The 26,605-nt window shown below is 42.0% G+C and overlaps 1 protein-coding gene across 4 annotated transcripts in view; it reads left to right on the top strand.

Annotated features, from left to right (window-relative positions):
• Positions 1–26,605, top strand: part of Sh3kbp1 (SH3 domain containing kinase binding protein 1) — a 340,250-nt gene that overhangs the window by 279,219 nt on the left and 34,426 nt on the right. For all 4 annotated transcript variants that reach the window (XM_042670511.1, XM_042670512.1, XM_042670510.1 and 1 more), the window contains 3 exons: positions 4,296–4,347; positions 8,632–8,712; positions 11,405–11,564. In XM_042670511.1, coding sequence (XP_042526445.1) covers positions 4,296–4,347; positions 8,632–8,712; positions 11,405–11,564 — 293 coding nt within the window. The remainder of the gene's footprint in view (positions 1–4,295; positions 4,348–8,631; positions 8,713–11,404; positions 11,565–26,605) is intronic.

The following is a 26,605-nucleotide window of genomic DNA, read 5'->3' as shown; positions in this document are numbered from 1 at the left end:
CCCTCTAGCTACTAACAAGCTGTTGTCGTGACCCTTCTAGGCCTCACTTTGTCAACTATAAAGGGGACTCTTCTGATCATTTGTGGCTTTAACATCCACTGCTTTTTCGTTTTGAAACATTTAATTGGGTAAGATAAAAATTGGAGCCTGCATGTTTCACTTTCACCATGGAAGAGGAATAAGTTGCCTGTAAAACATTTTTTCTTACCATTGCCTGAGTAGAAGAATGTTTCTGTCTGTGTGTACCTAAAGGAACTCTCTTAGGGATGTTAAACTTCACAGAGAACACCTTGACCTGCTGTTTAACCTGGAAGATGGTTAGTCCCATTTCCTTTACCTAGCCACTGTTGGCCATTTTGAGACAAATCAACTCAATGATCTACTCATGTCTTTTTCTTTGAGAAGAGTGAGTTTCTGTGACGATTTTCTTTTTTTTTTTTTTTGCTAGAGGCTTACCTCATCTGCATCCTCAGTTCTTACCACCCCCTCCCCATCTTCTTGTTGCAAAAAATTTTTTTAAAGGCCCAGGTGTAATTCTTCATTCATCTTTTGGGGGGCAGTGTAGAGTTCCATGGACCCCTGGCTCTGAGTTTTGCCTAGAATTACCTTCAAAGAAATTACCTGTCTTGGAAAAGATGGATTGTTTCTTACCTGAGAACACATGATGACTTAAGTTAGGTAAAACAAGAGAAATTGACGTCAGTCAAAGGAACAAGGACAATGCAATGAAACATCTACGAACCCTATCTGCTGATAAACATAGGAGGCCCTGGCTAGTACTGATCCAGCATATTCGATGCATGGATAGTTCACATTATCCCTTCCTTTCTAAGGTGTGCCCTGTCTGCCTCCACAAAAGGCCCATCTCCCAACATACGCACTCCTCTGCCACTTCCTTTAGCCACATTCACACATGTGTGTCAACACGCTTTTCACACACACACACACACACATCTGTTCATGCATCACTTCCCATCCTCCCTTCCTGCCTCCCCCCTTCTCCTCTGTCCCCTTTCCCTTCCCCCCATGCCTGCTCCCCAATGCCACATCCCATGAATCTGCTGCATGCCAAATCTGATACAACATGAAAAGATTTGTTTTCTTTCCCCAGTAATCTGGGAAAATATGATGACTTATAATTGTCTTTGTGTGGGGGGGGGGGAGGTGTGTGTGTGTGTGTGGGGGTGTGGTTTGAGGCAAGGTCACTGGCTAACAGTTCCTACTAGAGGAGACTCATGTGAAATTGGTTTTATAGAAGATTTCATACCAGCAAGGAGTGAGTGAAGATGTCTATGGATGGGAGACATTGTGGGGATTTGGCTAGGAAGAGCAAGGCCATAGAGTGTTGCCAGATTTGTGAATAAGAAATTATTCTGGTCCTGCAGTAAAGAGATGTTAATTGGCAGAGTTTCAGTGGTAATTTCATTAGGTAAACACACATCTGTCCCTAGTCTAATTTACATAAAGACAGAGAAGGGAGAAAGGAATAGGGAGGAGTCAGTAGAATGCTGGAAGGAGCTGACAAGGAGCCAAGAGGAAAGATTAATGGAAGAAATGTACTCTTTACCTAACTTATATAACTGTAACCCCTCTGTAGATCACCTTTACAATAACAATTTAAAAAAGAAAATCAAAATAAAAAAACACTTCAGTGCGGGGCCTATATGCAATGGGAGGAGGCTCCTTTTAGTGGGGAGGGAGATGCAGTTTTTTTAACTCAAGGCTTCAAGCTTACTAGGCAGGCACTCTACCTCCTGAACCATATCTCCAGCACTTTTTTTAAAAATGCACTTGGTTTATTTGTTGTTGTTGGTGGTGGTGGTCATGGGGCTTGAACTCTGGGCCTGAATGCTGTCCCTCAGCAATTCAGCTCAAGGCAAGCGCTCTACCACTTGAGCCATAGTGCCACTTCTGGTTTTCTGAGTTGTTTATTGGAGATAAGAGTCTCATGGCCTTTCCTGCCCGGGCTGGCTTTGAACCTGGATCCTCAGATCTTATCCTCCTAAGTAGCTAGGATTACAGGCATGAGCCACCAGCGCCCAGCTGCACTGGTTATTTTTGAGATAAGGTTTCACTTTTTTGCCCTGGCTATCCTGGACCACAATCTTCCTATTTACGTTTCCTACCATAGCTGTGATGACAGGCATATACCACCACACCCAACTGCTGGTTAAGATGGGGGTGGAGGATCTCAGAAACATTTTGCCCTGGCTATCCTCAAATCACAATCCTCCCATTCTCTATCTCCTTAGTAACTGGGATTACAGACATGTGTCTCAGTGCCTGCCTAGCTTGCTTTTTTATAATAAAATATGTCTGTACTCATATAAACAATACAGAAAAACATTAAGGAGGAAACATACACTCATAGTCATATACATTCATAATCCTACTAGTCAGAGATCAACACTTCAAGTTTACTTCTTTTTTTTATTTTTCGAGACAGGATCTCGACTGTGTAGCCCAGGCTTTGCTGCAAACTCATGATCCTTCTGCCTCCACCTCCTTATTGCTAGGGTTATAGACATGCTACCTTGCCCAATCCAAATTTATTTATTTACCATCTTTTTCTCTTTCTTTTAAATATTGTAGCATAGTTGAGATTAAAGCATTAGCTGCAAGTTGATACCTGTTTTCTTCTCCTGACTTTATCATAACATAGTTGCTCAATGTATATACAGGTATTAGTAAAACAGCAAATTGGAATAATACTAAAAAGACTGTATTGATGTTTTGTTGCCAAATACCACACTGTAGTTCTGTGAGATATAACCATGGGATAGAGCCAGGGGCTGGGTAAAGGATGTGCAGACTTGTCTGTAATTTTTAAAAAGAATCTACAATGACTTCTTCACAATAAAAAGTTTAACTGAGCCTGGTGCCAGTGGCTCATGCCTGTGATCCTAGCCACTCAGAAGGCTGAAATCTGAGGATTGCAGTTTGAAGCCAACCCAGGCAGGAAAGTCCATGAGACTCTGATCTCCAATAACTATTCAGAAAAGGCCAGAAGTGGTGCTGTGGCTCAAGTGGTAGAGTGCGAGTCTTGAACAAAGGAGCTCACGGACAGCACCCAGGTCCAGAAATCAAACCCTAGCCCTGGCCAAAAAAAAAGTTTAGCTGAAATAAAGAAAAATTCAAAAATAAAGCCCTGTATAATAGCCTAAGATAGAGTGCTAACTTAGGACCATAGTAAGTACAAATAAGGGATTCAAAGTTAAAAAATAGTCGGGACTGGGCATGTACCTTTGCTGCTCCCTTTAGTAATGGCACAGTAGTATGTTTCTGGGGGAAGAGATGATACTCCATGGAGCTTTCTTAAAATCACAAGTCTATGATGCCCAGAAAAGGTAAGGAGAAGTATTGGCAGCCACATAGATCATGTGCTCCAACCCTCCCCATTCCCATACTTCCTTGATTGTGACATGCGCATGCTCTCCCCTTGCCCTTGACCACCACCCCCAGCCCCGCCCTTTTGCACTTTGGCTTTCCAAGATGATGCTCTGGCTGAATTTTCCAACCACTGAATCATCCATCCATCTCCTTCCTGCAGGCCATCTTGGGTGACAAGGAAGTCCCTGGCTACCCTGGAACCAGTTCAGAGATGAATACCATTGATTGCATTACTGTTTCCATCACATACAGAGTGACTGTATGAGAGAAAAACAAAATAGCAGCTGATTTGGAAAGATGATTAAAAATAAATAAACTAAGAGAGAGGGAGACTCTCGGTTTCAGCTTATTGCATGTGACAGGGGACAACTGGCTCATGGATGACCTCACAAATGGCCTATCTGACTCAGCATAGAAGGAGACAGAAGCTTAGGACCTGGCTGGCTGCAGTGGACTCTTAGCCTGCATTTTGTTAAAGGTTCCCCCCATCCACAGTAGATCGGATTTTGAGTCTTCTCTTCACAGTGACTCTGGTTGAATTGCTTGGTTATTCAGCAGATTCAATCTTAATTGCAAATGCAGTTTCAGCGTAGGAGTACCATTGTGCTGGCTGGTTTCAGGCCATTTTTTGCTGAGCCGTGCTTTTCCAGAAGGCTGTTACAAATTTAGAAATGGGGAAATGGTGTTTCATTTGTCGATCAGTTTTGTTTTGCCGACTGAATTTATTTTAGTGTTTTTTTTAGAGGTGCCAAAAGCTGGCGTCCCTGGAGAGAGAATTGCTCAATTTTTTGGAAAGGTTCTCTAAATTGTCCACAATGCACATAGAAAACAATGTCTGTGGTCCTTCTGTGAGAGGACAGCTTGCCAACATTGTCTCATGTGGTTTAATTTTGATTATTTTTCAGAGGCCCAAGAAACCACCTCCTCCATCCGCTCCTATCATGAAACAAGGGGCAGGTAATGTACTTTGCAGTTCCACCAAATAAAGAGTTCATCTTTCTTTTGCCTATATTCAAATTTTCCTTGACAGAGCTCAAGATTCCTGGATTCAGATACCACAGATTGCCAAATTGGGAGCTTATGTGGTCTCAGCAGGCAGGTTTTAAATATACTACTGTTTCTCTTTAAAAAAGCAAACAAACAAAAAATTACCAAAATGAATCCTTGATACAGTGTAAAAATTGAGGCTCCTAATGAGAATGGCCAGGAAGCATTTTTGAAGGAACCGGTTTTGTTTGTTGGAACAAACTGCTCTTAAGGAGAGAAGCTGTCCTTGTCCCTCTTTCTTCACCTGTGCTAGATTGCAGGCCCGCTTAGGGAGGAGAACAGCTTCCCCCACATTACTGGATTTTCAATGCCTGTCCCCCTTTGGTTATCCCAAATTTGCACTTCCTTCACTTAACCTCCTCCCCTACCCCCCATGAAAAGATGTTTTTCTAGACATAAATAGTGTTCCTCCTGATTCATCTTTTAGTCTTGGAAAGAGTTCAGTTTACTTTTTCTATGTAGTTCAGATATTAAGATGGAATAATCCAGGAAAAATTAACGATATTAGACATTGCATAATTCATTGCACAGTGAATTCCTATAGAGATGACTTGTTGCAAGTGACGCTTTGGCTCAGTGGTAGAGCGCTAGTCTTGAGCACAAAGAGGCTCAGGGACAGCGCCCAGGCCCTGAGTTCAAGCCCCACAACTGACAAAAAAAAAAAGAACCTATGAGATGACTCATATATTTCCCAATTTAATTTCTCTTTTTGTGAGAAGAAATTTCTTCCATGAATAACTAGTAAAGTGGCATTTTAGAAAAGTAACACCTAAGTAGGGGAAGGGGACAAAAGAAGATGCAAAGAGGTGAATATATCAAAGTATATAAGTGTACAAAAGTGACATAATGAAACCCATTATTTTATACAATTCATATCCATTAATAAAATTTGTAAAACAAGGAAGTGGCGCTGTGGCTCAAGCGGTAGAGCTCTCACCTTGAGCTGAAGAGCTGAGGGACAGCGCCCAGGTCCAGAGTTCAAGCCCCACAACCGACAAAAAAAAAAAAAAACTTGTAAAACAACTTAAAGAGGAAAAGAGCAGAAATAATTTTAGACAATTATGTTTCTGTAACACTTTAAAGTATGAGGAGTTTTCTAGATTGGTTTGTTCATAAATGTTTTCAAACTTGTTTTGGCCTGCCAGTTTTGGGAGTGGGGAAGCCCAGTTTGATCCCCCATTCTTCTCCAATTCCCTTGGGCATAATTGGGAATTGCAGAGCTTAAGCCCTGAAATCGAGTGTTAATTTCCTCTCCTGCTCCGCCCCCATTCCTGTTGGCATTGAACAGTTCCATTTTGCCACCTAGTGGTTCTGGCTATATAAATATTTTATTGTGCTGAGATTAAAGCAGGCTATTTATGTGTTCTTCTCTGAAGACCCCTTTCCCAAGAGGCCTTGACAGCCAGTTGGAGTCCAAGGGGGTGAATCAAGCAGTCCAATACTCAGGCAGTCTAGAATACACTAACTAGAAGAAGATTATTTAAGATAGACCAATGGTCTATCTGTGTCTCTCGGAATGGCAGTGAGTTTGTTCTTTATCATTAGGAGACCATATTGAGGCAAGGTAGGCAAACTCCTACTCTTTTGAAACAATTTTAACAATGTTTGTGATGAATTTCTGCCTGTAAAGCAAGATGACTTGTGTGTGATAAATAAATACTGCTCATTTATCATGCTAAAGGATCTTGGAAAAAACTGCTTTATGATAAGGAGGAGATGATAATATTTTCCCCATTACCAACTTTCCTTTACCAAAAGAACCCCAAGTATGTAATTGGTATAAATCAGATGCAGTACAGTATTTAATTTATAGTGAGTCATTAAAAGGACTCAGATGAAATATGTGTTCAGTGGAATAAAAAATAAAAATTCTTGTGAGGCACCAGTGGCTCACACCTATAATCCTAGCTACTCAGAAGGCTGAGATCTGAGGATCATGTTTTGACCCCACCCCAAGCAGACCAAACCCAAAAGATTTTTATTTCCAATTAACGAGCAAAAAAAGCCAGAAGTAGGGGCACAGCTTAAGTAGCAGAGCACTAGCCATGAGCAGAAAAGGCCACCACTTCAAGGCCCTTAGTTCAAAGACCACCCTTCAAATTTTTTGGCACCAAAAAATATTTTGGCATCTGAGACAGTCTAATTGAGCTTTTAGTGCCAAGTACTCATCTTTGAGACTGATCATATGAGATGTTTGTCAAGCACCAAGCAAACCTATACATTTATAGCGTGCTTTGTGCTTTATCTATTTCCAAAGTGATCTTACAAACTTGAGGCTAGTGAACCTATGAGGACCTCAGGTGAGGAAACAGTTTCAGTCTATGTAGGTAAAGATGAAATACCAAGTGATATATTTTGGATAATCTCATACTTGAGAGAAAGGATTGAAGGAGAAACACTGTAACGTATCTGCATATCCCTCAGTTTAAAATTATGTCCCACATCCTATTGCTTGCATTTTAAACCAGTATTCCAACAAATAAAGTATAAGCTTCATGTCCTCTAGGCCTTAGAAGAAGTCACTGGTCGAAGGAGTTCCAAACCTGGCCACACTCTGAACAAGGGCATATAAATATCACCTCTTAATGAGAGGGGTATCCAACAATTCCAGACCTTATTTTATAATGGCTACAAGATGGAATCAAGGTCCTTGTGAACTCCCTTTTTTATTTGTATAACATAATATAATATCCAATGACCCCTTATTTGTAAAAAAAAAATTGTGGTTCTGGGGTTTGAACTCAGAGGTCTTTTTGTTTTTTGGTTTTTTGTTTGTTTTTGTTTTTTGTCAGTCGTGGGGCCTGAACTCTGGGCCTGGACGCTGTCCCTCAGCTCTTCAGCTCAAGGTTAGCGCTCTACCACTTGAGCCACAGTGCCACTTCTGGCTTTTTCTGCTTATGTGGTGCTGAGGAATCGAACCCAGGGTCTCATGCGTGCAAGGCAAGCACTCTACCACTGAGCCACCTTCCCAGCCCTAAACTCAGAGTTTTGTGCTTGCAATGAAGGTATTCTACCCCTGAGCCATGCTTGCAGCTCTTTTTTGTATTGCTTTTTGAGAAAGGGTCTCACTTCCTGCCTAGGTGCATACCTGGACCACAATCCTTCTGTTTTTTTCTGCTCTAGCTGGTATGAAAAGTTGTGCACTACCATGCCCATTCTTCCACTGAGACATAATTCACAGATTTGTTTGCCTGGGCTGGCCTGAAAACCATGATCTTTCCAATCTCAACCTCCCACATTGCTGGTATGACAAGTGTGAGCCATCATATCTAGCTATTGGTTGAGAAAGGGTCTCGTTGGTTGTACTCAAACCACAGTTATCTAAATTTTAGTCTTCCAAGTAATTAGGATGACAGATATGAGTCACAGTGTCCAGCTTATTTGTATCTTTTGATGAGTAACTTATTTATTTCGACACGTTTCCCATCCACACTCAGTGATGTCTTATAAATATTTTTATCCCTCAGGAAGCCAGCTCTAAAATATCAGAAAATAATTAGTGATGTTCTTCGGAATTAAGGCTGGATAGGCAAACAAATTTAGTGACATAGACTGAAAATTACTTCTGTTGTATTTCTGAGCAACACATATTAGCCTTTCTAAGCAACACGTATTAGCCTAGTAACACTAGTATACATACATCATAGGGAACAAAACATCCAACACTTTCACAATACCTCATAAATGTTTAAATACTAGTATGTCTAATACATGAATATGTTGGAAATGAACTATACAAATTGGGATGAAGGGGAGTTGGGTAGGTAAAAACTGGGAGAAAATGACACTGTTCATAAAGAAATGTACTCATTACCTGATGTAGATAACTATAGCCCCTCTGTACATCACCTTTACAATAAGAAATTAAAAAGTTAAAAATATGCAAATAGTGTGCACACACACACACACACACACATATGAATACATGAATAAAGAAAGTATCTTCTGGGGGCTGGGAAGGTAGCTCAGTGGTAGAGCGCTTGCCTTGCATGCATGAGGCCCTGGGTTCGATTCCTCAGCACCACATAAGCAGAAAAATAAAAAGCCGGAAGTGGCACTGTGGCTCAAGTGGTAGAATGCTAGCCTTGAACTGAAGAGCTGAGGGACAGCACCCAGGCCCAGAGTTCAAGCCCCATGACTGGACCCAAGGAATAAGAAAGTATCTTCTGATCTGTATTATCCTTCACCACCTAGGTACCACGGAGAGAAAACATGAAATGAAGAAGATACCTCCTGAAAGACCAGAAACCCTTCCAAACAGAACAGAAGAGAAAGGTATCAATTCAATTCTTTGTTGGCACTTCTAGAGTAACAAGACATGAGACTGCTGCATGGCATTAGTCCAGATTCCACAGAATGTGCTTTTGCTTTGGAATATGGTGATATTGTAGGTTTGTTTAGATTATTTCTAAACAGCTTGTTCCGAAGGAACTAGAGGAAGGTTATGTGACACTATTTAGGGCCATAGTCTCTCATCAAATGAAAACCAGTTAGCCCAATCTCAACACATTAAGGTTCTTCAGCAACATCCCTGCCATCACCACTTTGCCACACACCCTGATGTTGGTGAACTATAAGTTCTTTGAGGGCCCAAAGTATTTAACAGTCTCCTCCCAAGTCCCTCCCCCTGATCTCAGTGCCCTCAGTGCTCATTGAATGGTAATAGATGGACTTGGCTTAGCAAACATCCTATCCAGATAGATGAAAACCTTCTCCCTCAACCACTGCTGGGACATGTGTTATATGCCCATATCTTTTTTTTTTTTTTTTTGCTGTTCATGGGGTCTGAACTCTGGGCACTGTCCCTCAGCTCTTCAGCTCAAGGCTAGTGCTCTACCACTTGAGCCACAGCACCACTTCCAGCTTTTTCTGCTTATGTGGTACAGAGGAATTGAACCCAGGGCCTCATGCATGCAAGGCAAGCACTCTACCACTGAGCCACCTTCCCAGCCCATATGCCCATATCTTTGAGGAGAGGGAGAATAGCATGAAAATACTGAGGAAAAGCAACCCAGTACTTGGGAGTTTCCTGAAAGTGGTCAGAAATGTCATTGGCAGTGAAGTGGTTTAAATCTCACATAGTCAGGTTTACAAATGTGCTTGATTCCCACCATTCTGAGTGTCTCTTCTAGAGAAATCTGCATGCTATGGAAGGACTCATTTTATTAGGTGCCCAAGATTTGATTGATCACACATTTTATGGGGAAAGTGCTATGCTATTATTATAAACAGGAGGCCAAGCAAATTCCATTTTAAAAAGCAGTTATTTTGAAGTCACAAGAGAAATACTGAAATAATGAATATAATTATTTAGAGATACTCCTCAGTGGCCTCATGAAATTTTATGGTGAAGTTTAATATTTCATAACAGCCTGCTAAAAGTTTTACCAACATTGCAAGCTATTAAGAACCTTCACCTATTACCTTTGCAGTGTGGTGAAGGCCAAGTTGTGAAGTTGTGAAGGCTGAATCTGTGTCACTGAGCAGAAAAAACTTAGCAATGGAATGTATGCTTACCAATTACTTTTTGATAAAAGCGTGCATTCTGAAATAACCAAACACAATCACCTGACCTCATGGAGGATACGTGACTAGTGTCTCAGTACTAGGTACTAGCCAGGTTCCGTGATGTGCATGCTTCCTACACTAGTCCATGCTGACTAACCTCGAGGATAACATGTGAACAGCCACACTCCTTGGCTGGCCAAGTGGCTATGTAACTCCTGCTTCTTCCCCCCCCCCCCCCCCACTCCCCTCCCATGAGTCTCTGTTTTCTCTAGGATAATAGGCCAGGGAGGCAGAAGCCCTAACCCATTTCTGGTCAAAAATAGAAGAGAAGTCAGAAAAACCAGTACTGCCCAGAGACTTGTCCCTGGGAGGTCAGCTCCAGCTCCCTCTCCCATTCATCCAGCAAGTTGCCAGAGTTCCTGTCCTTGTAAGAGAAGTCACCTCTGCATTTCAGCTGAGCTCTAGATATCATCCTTAAAGAAAATGTGTTCCTAGCATTCCTGGTTAGTGTGCATTTTCCCACAGAAACATCAGAAGGAAAAGCACAAGGATACTTGATAGAGTTCTTAAAATTTTTGCTAATTGATGTAGGGCCCCAAATGACTGTAAAAGCTGTTCACTCAAGTGAACACAGAGAACCTTACTTGTACTCCAATGGGCAACTCTGCGAACCCATCTTTAGTAAGAAGGTTGTGGATGTGTGCTTCTTTTGTTTGCACCACATGTGGGATGAGGTGAGTGGAGAACAGAAAACTTGATGCCATCACTTAGCACAGCCCAGCTTAGCCATCAGATCTCAATAACTCTGACTCCAAAAAGCTTTGGAAACCAAATATGCCAGAAGTCCCAAGTTCAAACTGTGCACAAAGAAAATCCTGAACAAATTAGTCCCTGAAATGCTCCCCCTTTCATTGGCTCATACCCTTTTCAGAGGATAACATGAGAAGAACCAGGCCTATTCCCTTTCTACACCCAGCAGCGGTTCTTGTGGGCCATTTATCAAACCCATCAACCATCTGCTAAGCATCTGCCATGCACCAGCACTGTATAGGCTCTTAAGGAAATGAGCAGACATGAGTCCTGCTGTTGGAGGCCGGCAGCCTGGGTCTGTGCTGAGCATAAATACCCCCAGAAGGCCTATGTATTTAGGGCTGCTCTCCAGTGTTCTGAAAAGGAGAGAAAATGACAATGTCACTTTTCAGCCAGGCTTTGAAAGGAGAGTAGAAGCTGGTAGGCGTGGGGAAGGGGGCGTTACAGGGGCCAAAATGTCACTCCAGACAGACGACTCAGCATAAGCAAAAGCATGGGAAGGAGAGTATAATTGCTGCTCTTTACCAACCTCACCTTTAGAAATGGCATCAGTAATTTATTTAAAAGCAGGAGCATTCACCATTTGCATCTAAGTATTGTCACTTATACTGCCTCTCTGTTTTCTTGATGTTTTGTCAATGACTTAAAGAAAGACCAGAGAGAGAGCCAAAACTGGATTTGCAGAAGCCCTCGGTTCCTGCCATCCCACCAAAAAAACCTCGACCACCTAAGAGCAATTCTCTTAGCAGACCTAGTGCGCTGCCTCCGAAAAGGCCGGAGCGACCAGTGGGTCCGCTGACCCACACCAGGTAGTGCTTCATTCTTATTGGAAGTGGGGTCAGGCATGTGGCAGACCCCGGACATATGGGACCTGGGTTTGAGGGCTGTAGACTTTGAAAGGGAGGGAAGGAGAGGGAGGAGAGTGGGGATCAACTTCCCTTTTCTACTCTCTAGCAAAATAATCTGATGATGCCAGCTGTTGCTGTCTGGGGTAGGAAGGGAGGCAAGGTCAGGAGCTAACAGTTTGGTTTTCAGCATCAGTACAGGTAGATTGAGAAGCCAGCATCTAGGCCCTGTTCATACACAGGACATTTCCCTGGGCTTGGTTAGAGCAAGGGCAGCAGCCCTCTAGAAATCCTCTAGATGACCTACTGGTCTTAGGTATCCATGGGTATGCACAGTTCACTTGCAGATGTGCACCCTGACCCTCTCTCTGTGGGTGTTTGGCCTTTTGGTATCTAGCCTGTCCTGGAACCCTGGAGCTGAAGTGGAAGAGATTTTCTTAGTGTCTCTGAGCTCTAAGACCCCTAAAATCTAGGGACATGACTTTTTCCGGCATGCATTTGACATGTAGCTAGCAAAATGAAAACTGGATACATGTTTTAGGAAAGTGAAATCAGAGCTAATAGCATGAGATTGACATGGGATAGATACCCACCGAAGAGCAAGAAACTGTTGCGTTCTCTCTAAAAAGTTTATTGCTGGAACTTTCTGTCATTGCACATATACCCTGTACATGATGATGTGACCCACTAGAGCAAAACAGTGACCCCCCCCCCAGAGGTCTTTATGTGTACGTGTTAACACACTGCATTCTTGTTCTTACAAGTGAACTGTGTAGTGAGAATTGGGCGGGGCTTTTGAACTCTCATGTTCAGGTCAGGCAGACCTCCAGGTTTGAAACTCATCTCACTTCAGAGGACTGTGAGTCTTGGCAAAGTTCCTGTCTCTATCACCTCACTTTCTCTACCTGTCCTAAGCATAGATTCTCATGCCTGTAAATCAATGACATTGTCTTTTTATTGCTACCTATCACACTGTGTACACTACAATAAGACAAGAAGAGTGTTTACTTAATATTTTTAAACCTTGGTACAATAATGTGCCATTTACCTTCATAGCCATTTTCAGTGCACTATCTAAATGGTATTGAGCACATTCATACTGCTGTGTGACCGTTGTCAGGACTCTTTTCCCCTTTGAAAACTGCATCTCGGTACCCATTATACAGTAGCTATTTCCCCTCCCCATAGCCCTGGTGGCCACCAGTCTACTTTGTGTCTATGAATGTGACCTCCAGATCCCTCAACAGAAGTGGAACCACATAGTGTTTGTCTTTTTTTTTTAATGACTGTCTTATTTCACCTAGAGTGACATCCTCTGTTCATCTTGTGTTGTAACATGGCTCATTTACTTCTTTTAAAAATGCTCTGTCTTTTTTATTAACATATTAGCTATACAACGGTGGGGGGGGGGGGGGGAGAACTCCATTGTAAAATTTCCATGCATGAATACAATCAATTTTCCCCTTATATCATTCCCCCTGCTCTTCAGTCCCCCTTCTAATATAATTTCAAGAGGTTCCTCTGTTTTGTTTTTGTATTTGATTACAAACTATTTCAACAATATCCATTTCTTCCACCCTTATTAGCCCAAAACACTCTCATTAGTACAATGAGTACCTCCTAAGAGAGCCTGTTTCTCTTACTCCTCCCTGACCCCTTGTTGATCAGCAGCTTTCACTGAGGTTCTTTTATGGTGTTTTTATATATAGTTGGTGTGTATCTCAAAATTATTCACCTATCTTTCTTTTTTGCTTCTTGCTTTCCTTTTTTCTCCTACATAATTCCTTAGGTAGACTCATGTTCTATAGCCATACATGATTATGTATACATATATGTATGTATGTCCATGAATATGCATGTCTTTTAAGTCTATGTTTCACAAATGAGTGAAAAACCTCACAATATCGTATTTCTATGATCATTTACTTTTAACATTAGCCCACCACTCCCAGTTGCCCAAATATGGAAGCAGTTCAAGATGCAGATGATTGAGAGACCTATGATTGTCATCCCAGCCAGAATAGGGAACACCCCCATGCCTGCATGTGAAATACCTGCTGCCCAAGTACAGAATGACGAGTGAATCAGGTGCTGCTCACATGGGCTCACACATCCTTGACATGAGCACAAAGTCCCCAGGGGCTACACCCATTTCAATGAACACAGTAAGTTCCCAAAACATTACTTTTGCCCTTTGTGTTATTGATCTAAGGGAAAGAGAAGTGGAATTCTCACCGCTTCCTCGTCTCCTAGAGTTGCTCTCAGCCCTCTTGTCGTAGGATGGAGTCAGCTTTGCAGGCCAGGGGAAGCACCTCCGCAGCTTCCCTTGGAGCCCACACAGGTTCCATTTGCCTCCTGCATCTGCTGAGCTCTTCTCAGTTTATACTTGTCAAATCCATGTGTCAGAAGGTGGGCAGCCAAGGGGGGTACACACTGGGACTCTGTACAAACACCAGTAGAAAATACAACTTCTTTTATCTTTTGATTATTATTATTTATTATCTGTAAGTAGCTGTACAGAGGGATTTCAAGTCAACATAGCAATTTATGAGTACCATGTATTTTGATGTGTCACCTCTTTTTTTCATTGTTTCTACACACACACACACAATCTATCCCAAATACTCACATCCCCTCAAGTTGCTGGCTCCATTTGCACATATGGACATGTTATCCATCCCTGTCATCTGAGCAGTCTGGGAAAAGGTGGCCAGCTCCCAGCCACTCACCTGGTGGCTGCCCAGTCCCAAAGGCATTCATTTGTAAAAGGGGAGGGGAGAGAAGAAAGATTCATTTGTAAAAGGGGAGGGGAGAGAAGAAAGACTCAGGACTCCCGCAATCTTACCTTGCAATTACTCAGTAGGTTGCTAATTCCCAGGCAGGCCTGGGAATTTGCATGTCTAATAAGCTCCTGGGTGCTGCTGCTGCTGGAGCCCACACTTTTGAGAACGACCGTGGTTGTAGATTCTCTCAAGTTAGTGATTGTGTTTCCCTCTCCTTTTATGAGTACTTCTTATACCCTTGTATTCCCAAGCATGTCTTCCTCTTAGATTGTCTTCCTCTAGAAGTTTCTCTTACCTCTCAGGATTGCTCTCTTCCAGATGCCAGATACCCACACACCCTCGGACTCTTTCACCAGATTTAAAGCAGATCAAGAATGTGTTTTGTCATCTCCACATGCCTTACAGTGTTGAGCATATGGTAGTGGCTCATTTAACTAACACTTGTTGGATACCATGGTTCATTTCAAGGGGGAAGGTGCCTGTGCTTATATTTTGTTCCACTTTGCCTTTCTGTCTGTCTCCCTTCCCAGCCCCCGTGCAAGCTCTTTAGCATATGTGTCTGACATTCTAAGTAGCCTAGAGTGCCATAGATTTCAACCTACAAAACATTTTGAAGATCAAAGAAAAGCATAGTACAGACATTGTGTGTGTGTGTGTGTGTGTGTGTGTGTGTGTGTGTGTGTGTGTGTGTGTGTGTGTGTGTGTGTGTGTGTGTGTGTAGATAAGCAGTTACATTGGACAATCAGGGTATATATTGGTTTGTGAACATAATTTACTCTGCCAAATTAGTTGAAGTAGGAATATTAACTGAATTTAAATAGTTCCATGTCAGTGTTTCTCTGAAGAAAGGGTATTATGAGCTGTGAGAACCCTGATCTTCACCAGCATTTACCTGACCAGATGGATGGATGGATGAGTGGCCAGCCAGCCAGAGGATGGAACAAAAGGACACACAGTAATTGTTGGCAGCTCTTCTTGGGAGCTAGGCATTGCAGCTCCAGCTGCTATGTCTGGGCTCATGCTTCTCCTCAGCAGCCAGAAAGCTTGCTGCCACATAATGATTTCTAAAGAGCCCAATTTCTTCTTTTCCAACAGAAACTAGAATCTTGGAGAACTAGAAAATGTGTAAGTTTAGGAAGAAGGATAGTCTTTTTAAAGATATGTTCACTTAATATTAAGAGCCAGATGTCTTCGTAAGGGTGGAGCTCAGGTATTCTCATTCAGATTTTTTTTTCTCATTTTGTGTGTGTGTGTGTTTGCGCGCGTGCGTGCATGTACGCACGCATGCACGGGGTAGGGGGGAATCTTGGGGCTTAAACTCAAGGGCTAGGCACTTACCCTTGAGGTTTTTTGCTCGACTACCGTTCTACCACTTGGGCCATAGGTCTGGCTTATTGGATTGTTACCTGGAGATGAGAGTTTCGTGGGCTTTCTTGCCTGGGAACTTATACTAAAAAATTATGAAAAGCTAATAATGATAGGAGATTACATAGAGATAGCTCAGTTATAATTTCACAGCTGGTAAAGGTGACCTTTCCTACCTTGTCTAGTCCACCATATAAATAAGATGATGAGGGTTCTAAGATCATTCTGTCTATACTGTTTTTACACATAATTGGAGGTCCAAGATATAAAACTTTTTTATATTTAATTTTTTTGTCTTTTTCTTTTTTGGTACTGGGGATCGAACCCAGGACGTTGCACTTGCTAGGCAAGCGCTTTGCCACTGAGCTACATCCCAGCCCACTTTTTTATATTTAAAATTGAAAGGATAGATTTCAAATAACTGCCTATACCTGCATCTTTTTGAATGGCTATGTATAGGTACATACGTGATATATGACACTGTGTATCTAATAATGTATATTATTGACTTAAAAAAGTGATTCCAAAACTGAGTACCAGGAAACATGCCAGTCGTTCTAGCTACTCAGGAGCTGGAGATCTGGAGGATCACAGTTTGAAGCCAGCCCAGGCAGAAAAGACCATGAATCTATAAGTCCATAGCCATCAAAAAGCAGAGCTAAAAGCATGGCTCATGTGGTAGAGCACCAGCCAAGCAAGCAAGCCAAGTGAGTTTGAGGCCCTAAGTTCAAACCCAAGTACTATAAAAAGTTGCTTCAGAAATCTCTGTGAGAAGTTCTAAGGAAGGAAGGGTACACAAGGAAAAAGAAAAAGAAAAGCTTAAGGAAATGGTAGAGAGAAGCAGGTTAACATCAACTCTAGAAATTGCAGGCAGTGAAAGATGGCAAGCTAGAAACCTGAAGAGCAGAAGTCTCAAGGAAGGGGGAATATAGACCTTTTCAGTCCAGCACACCAGGACTGAAGCATAGGCAGCATCTCGTAGAAGCACCAGCATACTCATTATTTGGAGGAGATTGGGAATTGAGAGGGCACAGTTAATTTCTGGAGCAGAGGACTCCCAGAGACGACAGGGAAAAGCACCTTGTCATATTGTATGTCTTTTCTTTTGTCGATTGTGGGGCTTGTACTCTGGGTCTGGGCACTGTCCCTGAGCATTTCGGCTCAAGGCAAGCTCTCTACCACTTGAGCCACAGTGCCACTTCTGGATTTCTGGGGGTTCATTGGAGATCAGAGTCTCACAGACTTTCCTGCCCAGCTGGCTTTGAACTGTGATCCTAGATCTCAGCCTCGTGAGTAGTTAGGATTATAGGCGTGAGCCAACAGTGCCTGGCATCACCTTGTAAGCATGTCTGCATTACTTCCTGACCTTATTTCATTTGTATATAAAAACTCTTTTCACTGACATGTAAAATGAATTTTACTTGCTACAGCAGCAGGATTTAGCCCTGGCTGAATCACATTGATTTTCCTGCCACTGATGGCCATAGTGATGCACTGAAACACTGGGAAGTATTAACTCTTCACACATGCATAGTGCCATTTGATTTCCATCATACTTTTTCCATGGACTATTGCTTTCAATGTTCTCCTTCCAAGTGGCACCCCTCAAGTGATTCTCAGAGTTGAATGATGAATAGTTTTCTCTCCTCTAGATATTGTCTAGGAGCTCAGCCTAGCATCTTTAAAACCCCTTGAGTCTCTTTGAAATGTTAGGCTGGCAGATTACAGATGAGGCTGTGTGTGTGTGTGTGTGTGTGTGTGTGTGTGTGTGTGTGTGTGTGTGTGTGTGTGTGTGTGTGTGTGTGTGTGTGTGTGTGTGTGTGTGTGTGTGTGTGTGTGTGTGTGTTGGTCCTAGAGCTTGAACTCAAGGTCTGAGCACTGTCCTTTAGCTTTTATTGTTACCATTTGAGTCACAGCACCCCACTTCTGGCTTTTTTTGTGCGGTTAATTGGAAATAAGAGTCTTACAGACTCTCCTGCCTGGGCTAGCTTCAAGCTAAGATCCTCAGATCTCGGCCTTCTGAGTAGCTAGAATTACAGACATGAACTAGTGGCTGGCATTATCTTTTTGCCTGGGGAGCAAGGTGTGGTTTAGAGGGAGGCCTTCTTCCAAGAATCCCTATAGAGTCTGTGCAAAGAACAGAAATCTGGAGAGGAGTTGAGTGAGCAATGCCCCATCACTTTCTGATGTGTCTTCACCATCTATAAATAGCAGAGCTTGTTTGTCCTCATCTGGACAAGGACATGCAATGCAGGGGGATCGCTGCCAGGAGAACTACTCTGGTTCCTACTTCTTGTGCCCCGGCCTCGCTGTCGTCCCACACTTAAGTAGGACCACATTTGTCATCAAAGTGCCTGTGATGTGTGGGACATTTTTTGGCTATTAGCTAAGTAGGTAGCACCTCCGCAGATGTCAGCAGAGCCTTAGGTCTGTGTTTCTGGGAAAGGAGTATGGTGAAGGAGACTCCATCTTATGGAAAGAGAAAAACCATCATTGCTGATGCTCCTATTTTTCCCTTAACTGATGGAAGATTCCAAGGTCCAGGGTAGCCACAATACAGCACCGCAGGGCAGAGCACAGCAGAAAGACTGACCCTGCATCTGCCATCTTCACAGATGGGCTGAGCCCTCTGCTAGCTGTTAATTTGAGAGAGAGAAAAAAATTCTCTTGGAGCATAAAACATGTACATGTGGATGCTCATTTTTGTTATTGCCATCCCAAGTGTGGTGGGAAAAGATTGAATTGGGCATCAGGAGCCTTCCATCTGGTTCCAGCTCTGCTACTCATCAGCTATGTGGTGTTGTGCATATCCATCCTCCATCTAAGCATAGGACCTTTGTCTGTAAGAAAGTGGAGGCTGAAACTAGTAGTCTCTGTCTGGCTTTAGTAATTGAGAGCTGAGGTCTGAGATATTGGGGCAGCCAGCCAGGAGAGCAGGGAGGGGTAATCCTACATACGCAGGTACATCTTTGGACTGAGACCTCAGAGTTGGAGGAAGGAGATAGGGTAACTCAGGTGGTTTCTCTACAATCTGACATTTGACATCTGTCATCATCCATACTAGCTGACAGCTCCCTGGTGTTATGAGAGGTGGTGAAAATAGAAGACACCTAGCATGTGCCTCAGGACTCGCCTGCACCTGGGCAAAGGGGGCTTCTCTGTTTCTTTCCCTTTTCTTCCCAGCTTATCGCCCTCCTCCATACAAATTTTAAGACAGCCAAAGGCCAAACATTTGCACTATAGTAATGCATCATTTTTGAGGGAAGCAGGAGGGGGGCTGCTAAAAGAGACATCAAATGGACTTAGAGTCTTGTTCAGTAAGAATTGTTGCGGCTGCTCCTTTTCCCTTTACCCCCACTTACTTCTAGAAGGTTTGTGGGTTCTCTGTGTCTTTTTGTTGCTGTTATTAGTGCCACCACAGATTTGTTTGCTCTCTTGCCTTGGCATTCTGTGCATTACAACAGCCTTGCCATGCCACATGTCTTGGCTTAACTGTCCCAACTTGGGCTAAATTGGGCCATGCTACTGGCTAAGTTCATGTTCTCAAGGGATATACACTGCCTGCCTGCTGTGTCTCAGGTCTAAGTGGGAAGTGCAGGCTCCATTAGATGCAAAATTTTCTGTTTATTATTAGCACTTCTTCACTCAGAAGCAAAAGCGATTTACTGAGCTGGCAGTGAGTTGGAGTGACCCAGGCTGCCTGGCATGCATGATGACTCACTGTCCCCATGGGCAGATCCTCAGCTTGGTAGACCAGGAGGCTGAATAATAAAGCAGCCTAGACAAGTGCTCAAGAGCTTAGGCTCTGTAATTCAAAGCAGTAGGTTCAAATCCGCCACTGTTTTTGTGACCATGTATTGACAACCAAACCCTACTGATCCTCAGGTCCATTCTTTATGTAAGGAAAATCAGGCGTCACAGGTGTGTCTCCTCAGGAAGCAGACATCCATGCCACAAAGAGAAGAAAGCAGGATTGGCAGAGGGAGGAATCAAGTTGCGATGCTATCTCCTCATGAGGTTTAGTCAGCCCTGGAGAAGGGAGCGCCTCAGTCTGTTCCTGAAGGGCATCAACAGGCTGATTCTGCCCAGGACAGCATTGTTTTTATTATTATTGTTGTTATTTCTTCTTCTTTTTCTTCCTCCTCCTCTTCCACCTCTTCCTCCTCTACTACTTCCTCTTCTTCTTCCTCTTCTTCTTCCTCTTCTTCTTCTCCTCCTCCTCCTCCTCCTCCTCCTTCTTCTTCTTCTCCGCTGCCTCCTCCTCCTTCTTTCTTCCTTCTTCGTTCTTTGTTCTTCCTTCTTCTTCACCAGTCCTCTGGCTTGAACTCTGGGCCTGGGCATTGTCCCTGAGCTTCTTTTGCTCAAGGGTAGCACTCTACCACTTGAGCTACAGCGCCACTTCTGACTTTTTGAGTAGTTTATTGGAGATAAGAATCTCAAGGACTTTCCTGCCCAGGCTGGCTTCGAACCATGATCCTCAGATTTCAGATTTCAGCTTCCTGATTAGCTAGGATGATAGGCATGAAAGACCAGCACCTGGCTATGCTGTGATTCTTTTCATGAGATTTCAGGTTCTACTTTTCTCTCCTCGGGGCCTTGGAATGCTTCTTCCCTTCTGTTAACTTAGCTTCCTTGTGCAATAAAGCAAGGAGACTCTTCATTTCTAATTGCCTGTTCAAGCCACATATTTTAGTGTCTAATTAGAACTGTCAAGAAAAAAATACACAAAAAATAGCATCATGTTGCTTTCAAAATTTAAAAAAATGAGCCAAAGCAACCTTGTTCTGATGTCTTTGGATAGATCATGCTGTGGATTGCTAGCCTTCTGTGTTTTTCTTTTATTTAATAGCTATGAACATAGAAACTTACGCTACAGAAACACTTTCAGTAGCTGGTAAATGACAGAGGATGGGCTTTTTCTTTTTTTTTTCTTAGAATTCAGTAGCACCCTTTTTACCAAAATGGGACCCTTGTGTGGGGCAGACAGAGGGAGAAAGGAGATCATTGAGGGCTGCTTTCTCACTGGGTGTCAACCACTCCAGAAACATGCTTCAGTGAATCTCATAAGTTCTGGTATCTTTCAGAACTGAAATTCATCTGCATTGTTGTAAAGAGGCTATAAATACAGTGAAAGGCATTTACAAATAGTCATTGTAAAATGCTTACACACCCACAGTCTGAACACTGTCAAAACACCAGCTGCAGCTTCCCTACTTGGAAGGATTGGAACTTTTTTTAAACTACACCTACTGTGTTTTCAAAATAGGCATGTTTCTGGCCCTAGACAGAAGAGCGTTTCAATCGAAGCCCATGCTTGACTCCTGGCATGAGGGATCAGAGTTCATTTAGATGAACAGGATCTCAGTCTCCTTCTTGTCAAAATGTAACTGGAGCTTTAGAATCTGGAGAGGAATCACTTGGGGATGATAGAGCCGAGCCTTGTTTCTTTAGGATGGTCCTTCATTTTTTAGGGTGTTAAACCATTCTATACAAAACCTTCAAGTGAATGACAGAGATAGAAGCCCCTCAGCAAAGTTTACTACAAGTTACATCAAATGTCAATTGAGGGATAGCCATGTCAATGATTGCTTAGGATTTTGCTAAGATAGTAGTCTTTCCTTTTTATCCAGTGCTATGAGAACAGAGCTACCCAAATTGGGGATATAACCTCTAGTAGCTACAAGGTGTTTGTAGTTTTGTTTTTCATTTGCATGATATTCTTTATAATTGTAATTTTTGTAAAGATAAAATGTCCTTATAGCAACAATTTTCTATGGGTAGCCACCATGATGGAACACATTTAGTGTCTCAGTATTTCTCAAACATCGATGTTACATTTGTTTGCTCAGGCTACCATAGCGTACCATAAACTAGGTGGCTTAAACAACAGAAATTTAGGCAAGCGTGATGTCTCACGTCTGTGGTGTCTCATGTCTGTAGTTTTTCAGCTATTCAGGAGGCAAAGCTCTGAAGGATCAAGGCCTAAGGCTGGCCCAAGGCAAAAAAACCCAAAACACCTATGAGGCCCTCTGTGAAAAACAACTAAAGCAAAGCAAAAAACAAAACAAAACAAAAACAAACCTAAAACACAATGAAAACAACAGAAAACAAAGACAACAGAAATTTATTTTCTCACAGTTGTGCAAGCTAGAAATCTAACATCTTTTTTTCTCTGTGTGTGTGTATGTGTGTGTTTCTAGCCTCTCTGTGTGTCCAAATACCTCTTCTTTTAAGGACACTAGATTGAATTAGGGCACATTTTTAACACAAGAGCCTCTTTAAAGGTCCTATTTTCAGTTATAGTCATATTCTGAGGTCATATGGGGTTCAAATCTCAACATATGAACTTGGAGGGAACATAGCTCACCTCATGGAAAACATACATGGGGATATTTAAGCATTACTTTTTCATTTAAAAAGTATTTCAGTGTTACTCAAGTGGGAGAAATGCTTTGAGAATGAAGATACGTTGAGATCCTAAGCCCTTCGAGGTGGGCCATTGGGAAGTGATCAGATCATATGGGTAGAAGCCTCATGATCAAGACAGAGCCCTTATGTATTAAAAAGACCTTTCAACTTTTCACCATAGGAGGACATAGTGAAAAATGTCCATCTGTGAACCAAGAAACCACCCTCACCAGATATTGAATCTGTTGGCATCTTGATCTTGAACTTCCCAGCCTCCTGAAATGTGAAGAATAAATTTCTATTGTTAGGGCTGGGAAGGTGGCTCAGTGGTAGAGTGCTTGCCTTGCATACATGAGGCCCTGGATTCGATTCCTCAGAACCACATAAGCAGAAACAAAAAGCCCAAAGTGATGCTGTGGCTCAAGTGGTAGAGTTGAAGAGCTGAGGGACAGCGCCCAGGCCCAAAGTTCAGACCCCATGACCAACAAATAAATAAATTCTATTGTTAGTTGGTCATCTAGTTTATATTTTCATTATGTCTACCTGCAAGGACTAAGATAGGACATTAGAAACAGAATCAACTATCCATAGGTTTGTACTTTGTATAAGGTCCAGCCAAATCGTATTTGTCCGGTCATTTAAACATTTCTGGCTTACCTGCATATATAAAGCACTGTACTAGAAGAAAAAGCATGGCAAAATCCTTTTATGCAGAGTAAGTGGAGAAGATCACGAGGTGCGCAGATAAGAATGGAATACTGTGATCAGGGATGGAGTGGAGAGATACACAGCAGGAACCCCAAGGAAGAAAGGTGGATCTCGGAATGATAAAGAGTGAGTCATATTTGCTCAAGTAGAGCAGGAATGGTCAGCATTCCAAGCACTGATGGAGAGATGAAAAATTGAAGGCAAAGGAGATGATGAAATATCTTAGAATTTGCCAATAACTCACAAAACTACCCCAGACTCGACCTTTATCAGAGCCTCCAACATTTTTCCGATGTTGAAATTATGTAATGAGAGTTCTTGGAGACTCTTTAGAGGTGATCCTGCTGAAGTACCTGGTTCTAGAGAAGTAAGCAACCTAACCAAGGCCACACAGATATAGGCAGCCCTCATAACCAAAATTTGATGTGTAAAGCCCCACATGGGTATTTCAAACCATTGCCTTAACATACATGTCCAGAGCTGGATCAAAGGATCTGAATATTTTTAATTCCTATATATATATTATTCTTAAATTTTCTTTCATTCTTCTCTGTCATTCCACAAAGGATTTGGGGTAATGCCTATTATGTTAGGTGAGTTAGGCATGAACGGGGGGGGGGGGGGGGAACACTGTATAATCTTATTTATACCTGGAATCTGAAGATCTCAAGCTCCTAGAAGTTGAGAATGGTGGTTACCAGCAACTGATTAAGAACATGCTTAAACAGGGAAGGGTATGAAGTTTCAGTTAAATTAGTTGACTAAGTTCTACTGATCTGTCACACAGCATGGTAATTATAGTAATGTGTTGAGTATTTCAGAACGGTCAAAAGAAATTATTTTAAATGTTCTCACCCAAAGAGATGATAAATATTTCAGATGCTGGACAGGCTAATTAGCCAAATTTTATTAGTCCAAAGCGTATACCATATATTAAAACATCACCTTTTACTTCTCAATACAGATAATTATTGTTTGTCAGCAAAATACTTTTAAATATGAATACAAGTGATACAAAAGAAAAGTGAAATACACATAGTAGAAAAACAAATACATGTAAAAGAGTAAAATAGTTGAGAGTGATGACAAAAGGGAAAGTAGTAAAGCCCAAGATATGATGAACACAGTAATGCACAATAAAATTTTCTGCTGCCTCTCAAGATAGGCTCACATTTGACTGGAAACTTGTAGCTATCAAATGAAAGGGACACGGCAACTCCAAAATTGGTGGTAACCAAAATATATGATGAAACCACATGTTCAGAAACAGCCAAATTCTGAGAGACATGTGAGAAATTCCAGAGCAAAACTCCCTACCAACAGCCCCTCTCATATACTCCTCAGCTACCCATTGGATGGCACCTCTAGCCAGCTTCCTTTTTACAAATAAAATCCTATCCAAAAGAGCCTAGTCGCATTAACTTGTCCCACTGCCTGAGTTGGCCTTGCATTCCAGCCAAGACATGTATTCTAGTATTTCATAAGAGAGAGGACTGTCTGGCTATGCATATAGCTTTAGTCTACTAGTTTGGAGAAAGATAGTTCCAAATCCTTCTAGCTCTGTGGACACCAAATAATATTCAAGTGTCATCAAGAATGTCTTTTCTATCTGAGGAAAAGAAGACTTTTAAAAATGAGACTGCTTTCTTTCCTATTAAGATATCTTCATTCCTTTTTTTTTTTTTTGCCAGTCCTGGGGCTTGAACTCAGGGCCTGGCCATTGTCCCTGAGCTTCTTTTGCTCAAGGCTAGCACTCTACCACTGGAGTCACAGTACCACTTCCAGTTTTTTCTGTATATGTGGTATTGAGGAATTGAACCCAGGGCTTCATGCATGCTAGGCAAACACTCTACCACTAAGCCACATTCCCAGCCCCTGGATGTCTTCATTTCTAAAACATCCCTCCATCATTCCTCAATATTCACAGTGTAGAAGACCATTTCTAGGACCCTCAGATGTTGAAGTCCATTACATAAAATGATATACTATTTACATCTGTACACTGATATTCTCCTTGGTATATTGAATCATTTCTAAATTACTTACGACTGGTATAATGTAAATGCCACACAAATAGAGCTTCTATATTGTTCAGGAAATAATGACAAGGAAAAAAAGGTGTGTGCATGTTCAGTAAAAGTGTGGTCTTTGCTATGAACGTTTTATTTGATTTTTAAAAATACATTCTTAACTGGTACATAATTATACATATTTATAAGGCACAATGTGACATTTCAATACATGTATACAATATGTAATGATCACATTGCAGTAAAGGTTATTATCACCTCAGACATTTATCATTCTTTGTGTTGGAAACATTCAAAATCCTCTCTCTCTGTGGCTATTTTGAAATACTCAGTTAATTTCTTTTGGTCGGTCATGGGGCTCAAACTCCGGGCATGGGTACTGTTCCTGAGCTCTCCAGCCGCTCTTCACCTTGAGCCTCAGAGCCACTTCTGGTTTTCTGGTGGTTTATTGGAGTTAAGTATCTCACGGACTTTTGTGCCCAAGCTGGCTTTGAACCGCAATCCCCAGATCTTAGCCTCCTGAGTAACTAAGATGACAGGAGTGAACCACTGGCGCCCAGCTCAGTTAATTTTCTATCAACCATAGTCATCCTACCATACTGTAGAACATTAGAAGTTATTCCTCATATCCAGCTGCACCTCTGGGCCCATTAATCATCCTTCCCCCCTCCTCCCTCCCCCACCCCTCCAGGCTGTCATGACCACTGTTCTATTCTTTATTTGGATAACTTTTTTACTCCTTCATAAGTGCCCTATTTGTTTCACATAATGTGATATCCTCCAGTTCCACCCATGTTGCTGCAAAAGACAAAACCTCATTTCTATTTTTTTTCTACCCTACAGCTTTACCCTAGGGTCTTGTATATGTGAGCATGTGCACCACCACCAAGTCACACCACTAGTCCTTCAACCCTTTTATGACTGAGTAGTATTCTACTGTTATATATGCCGCCTTTTGTTCATCCATTCACAAAGGGGTGATTACTATCTTGGTTATTGTGAACAGTGTTGCAATAAACATGGCAGTGCAGATGTCTCCTCAGCATACTGATTTCAGTTCTTTATGACTGTATGCTCAGAAGTGGGATGACTAGATCATATGGTGGTTCTATTTTTAATTTTTTGAGGAACCTCCACACTGTATTCCATGGTAGTTGTTCTAATTTACATTCCCAGCAACAGTGTGTAAGAGTTCCCTTTTCTCTTTGTCCTTATCAGCATTTGTTAATTTTTGTCTTTTTTTTTGTCAGTCATGGGGCTTGAACTCAGAGCCTGGGCACTGTCCCTGAACTTTTTTGGTCAAGGTTAGCACTCTACCATGCTGAGCCACTGCCACTTCTGGTTTTTCTGGTGGTTAAATTGGAGGTAAGAGTCTCATGGACTTTCCTGCCTGGGCTGGCTTTGAACTGCAATCCTCAGATATTAGCCTCCTGAGTAGCTGGGATTACAGGTGTGAGCCACTAGCACTTGGCTCAATTTTTGTCTTTTTTATAATAGCCATTTCAAGATGTAAGATGTTATCTTAATGTGCTTCTGATTTACATTTCTGTGCTTGGTGACATTGAATATTCTCTCCTTTAACTATTTGTATATCCTCTTTTGAGAAATATCTTTTCTTGTCATTTACCCTTTTAAAAATTGCAGTATTTGTGTTCATTCTTCTAAAGTTATACGATGTGAGGTTTGTTGAATCTATAGATACAGAACCCAC

Source organism: Dipodomys spectabilis, unplaced genomic scaffold, assembly GCF_019054845.1.
Source record: "Dipodomys spectabilis isolate Male_0828 unplaced genomic scaffold, ASM1905484v1 ptg000564l, whole genome shotgun sequence".
NCBI lineage: Eukaryota > Metazoa > Chordata > Mammalia > Rodentia > Heteromyidae > Dipodomys > Dipodomys spectabilis.
The sequence above is the reverse complement of the archived record's forward strand: the minus strand, read 5'-3'. Positions and strand labels throughout refer to the sequence as shown.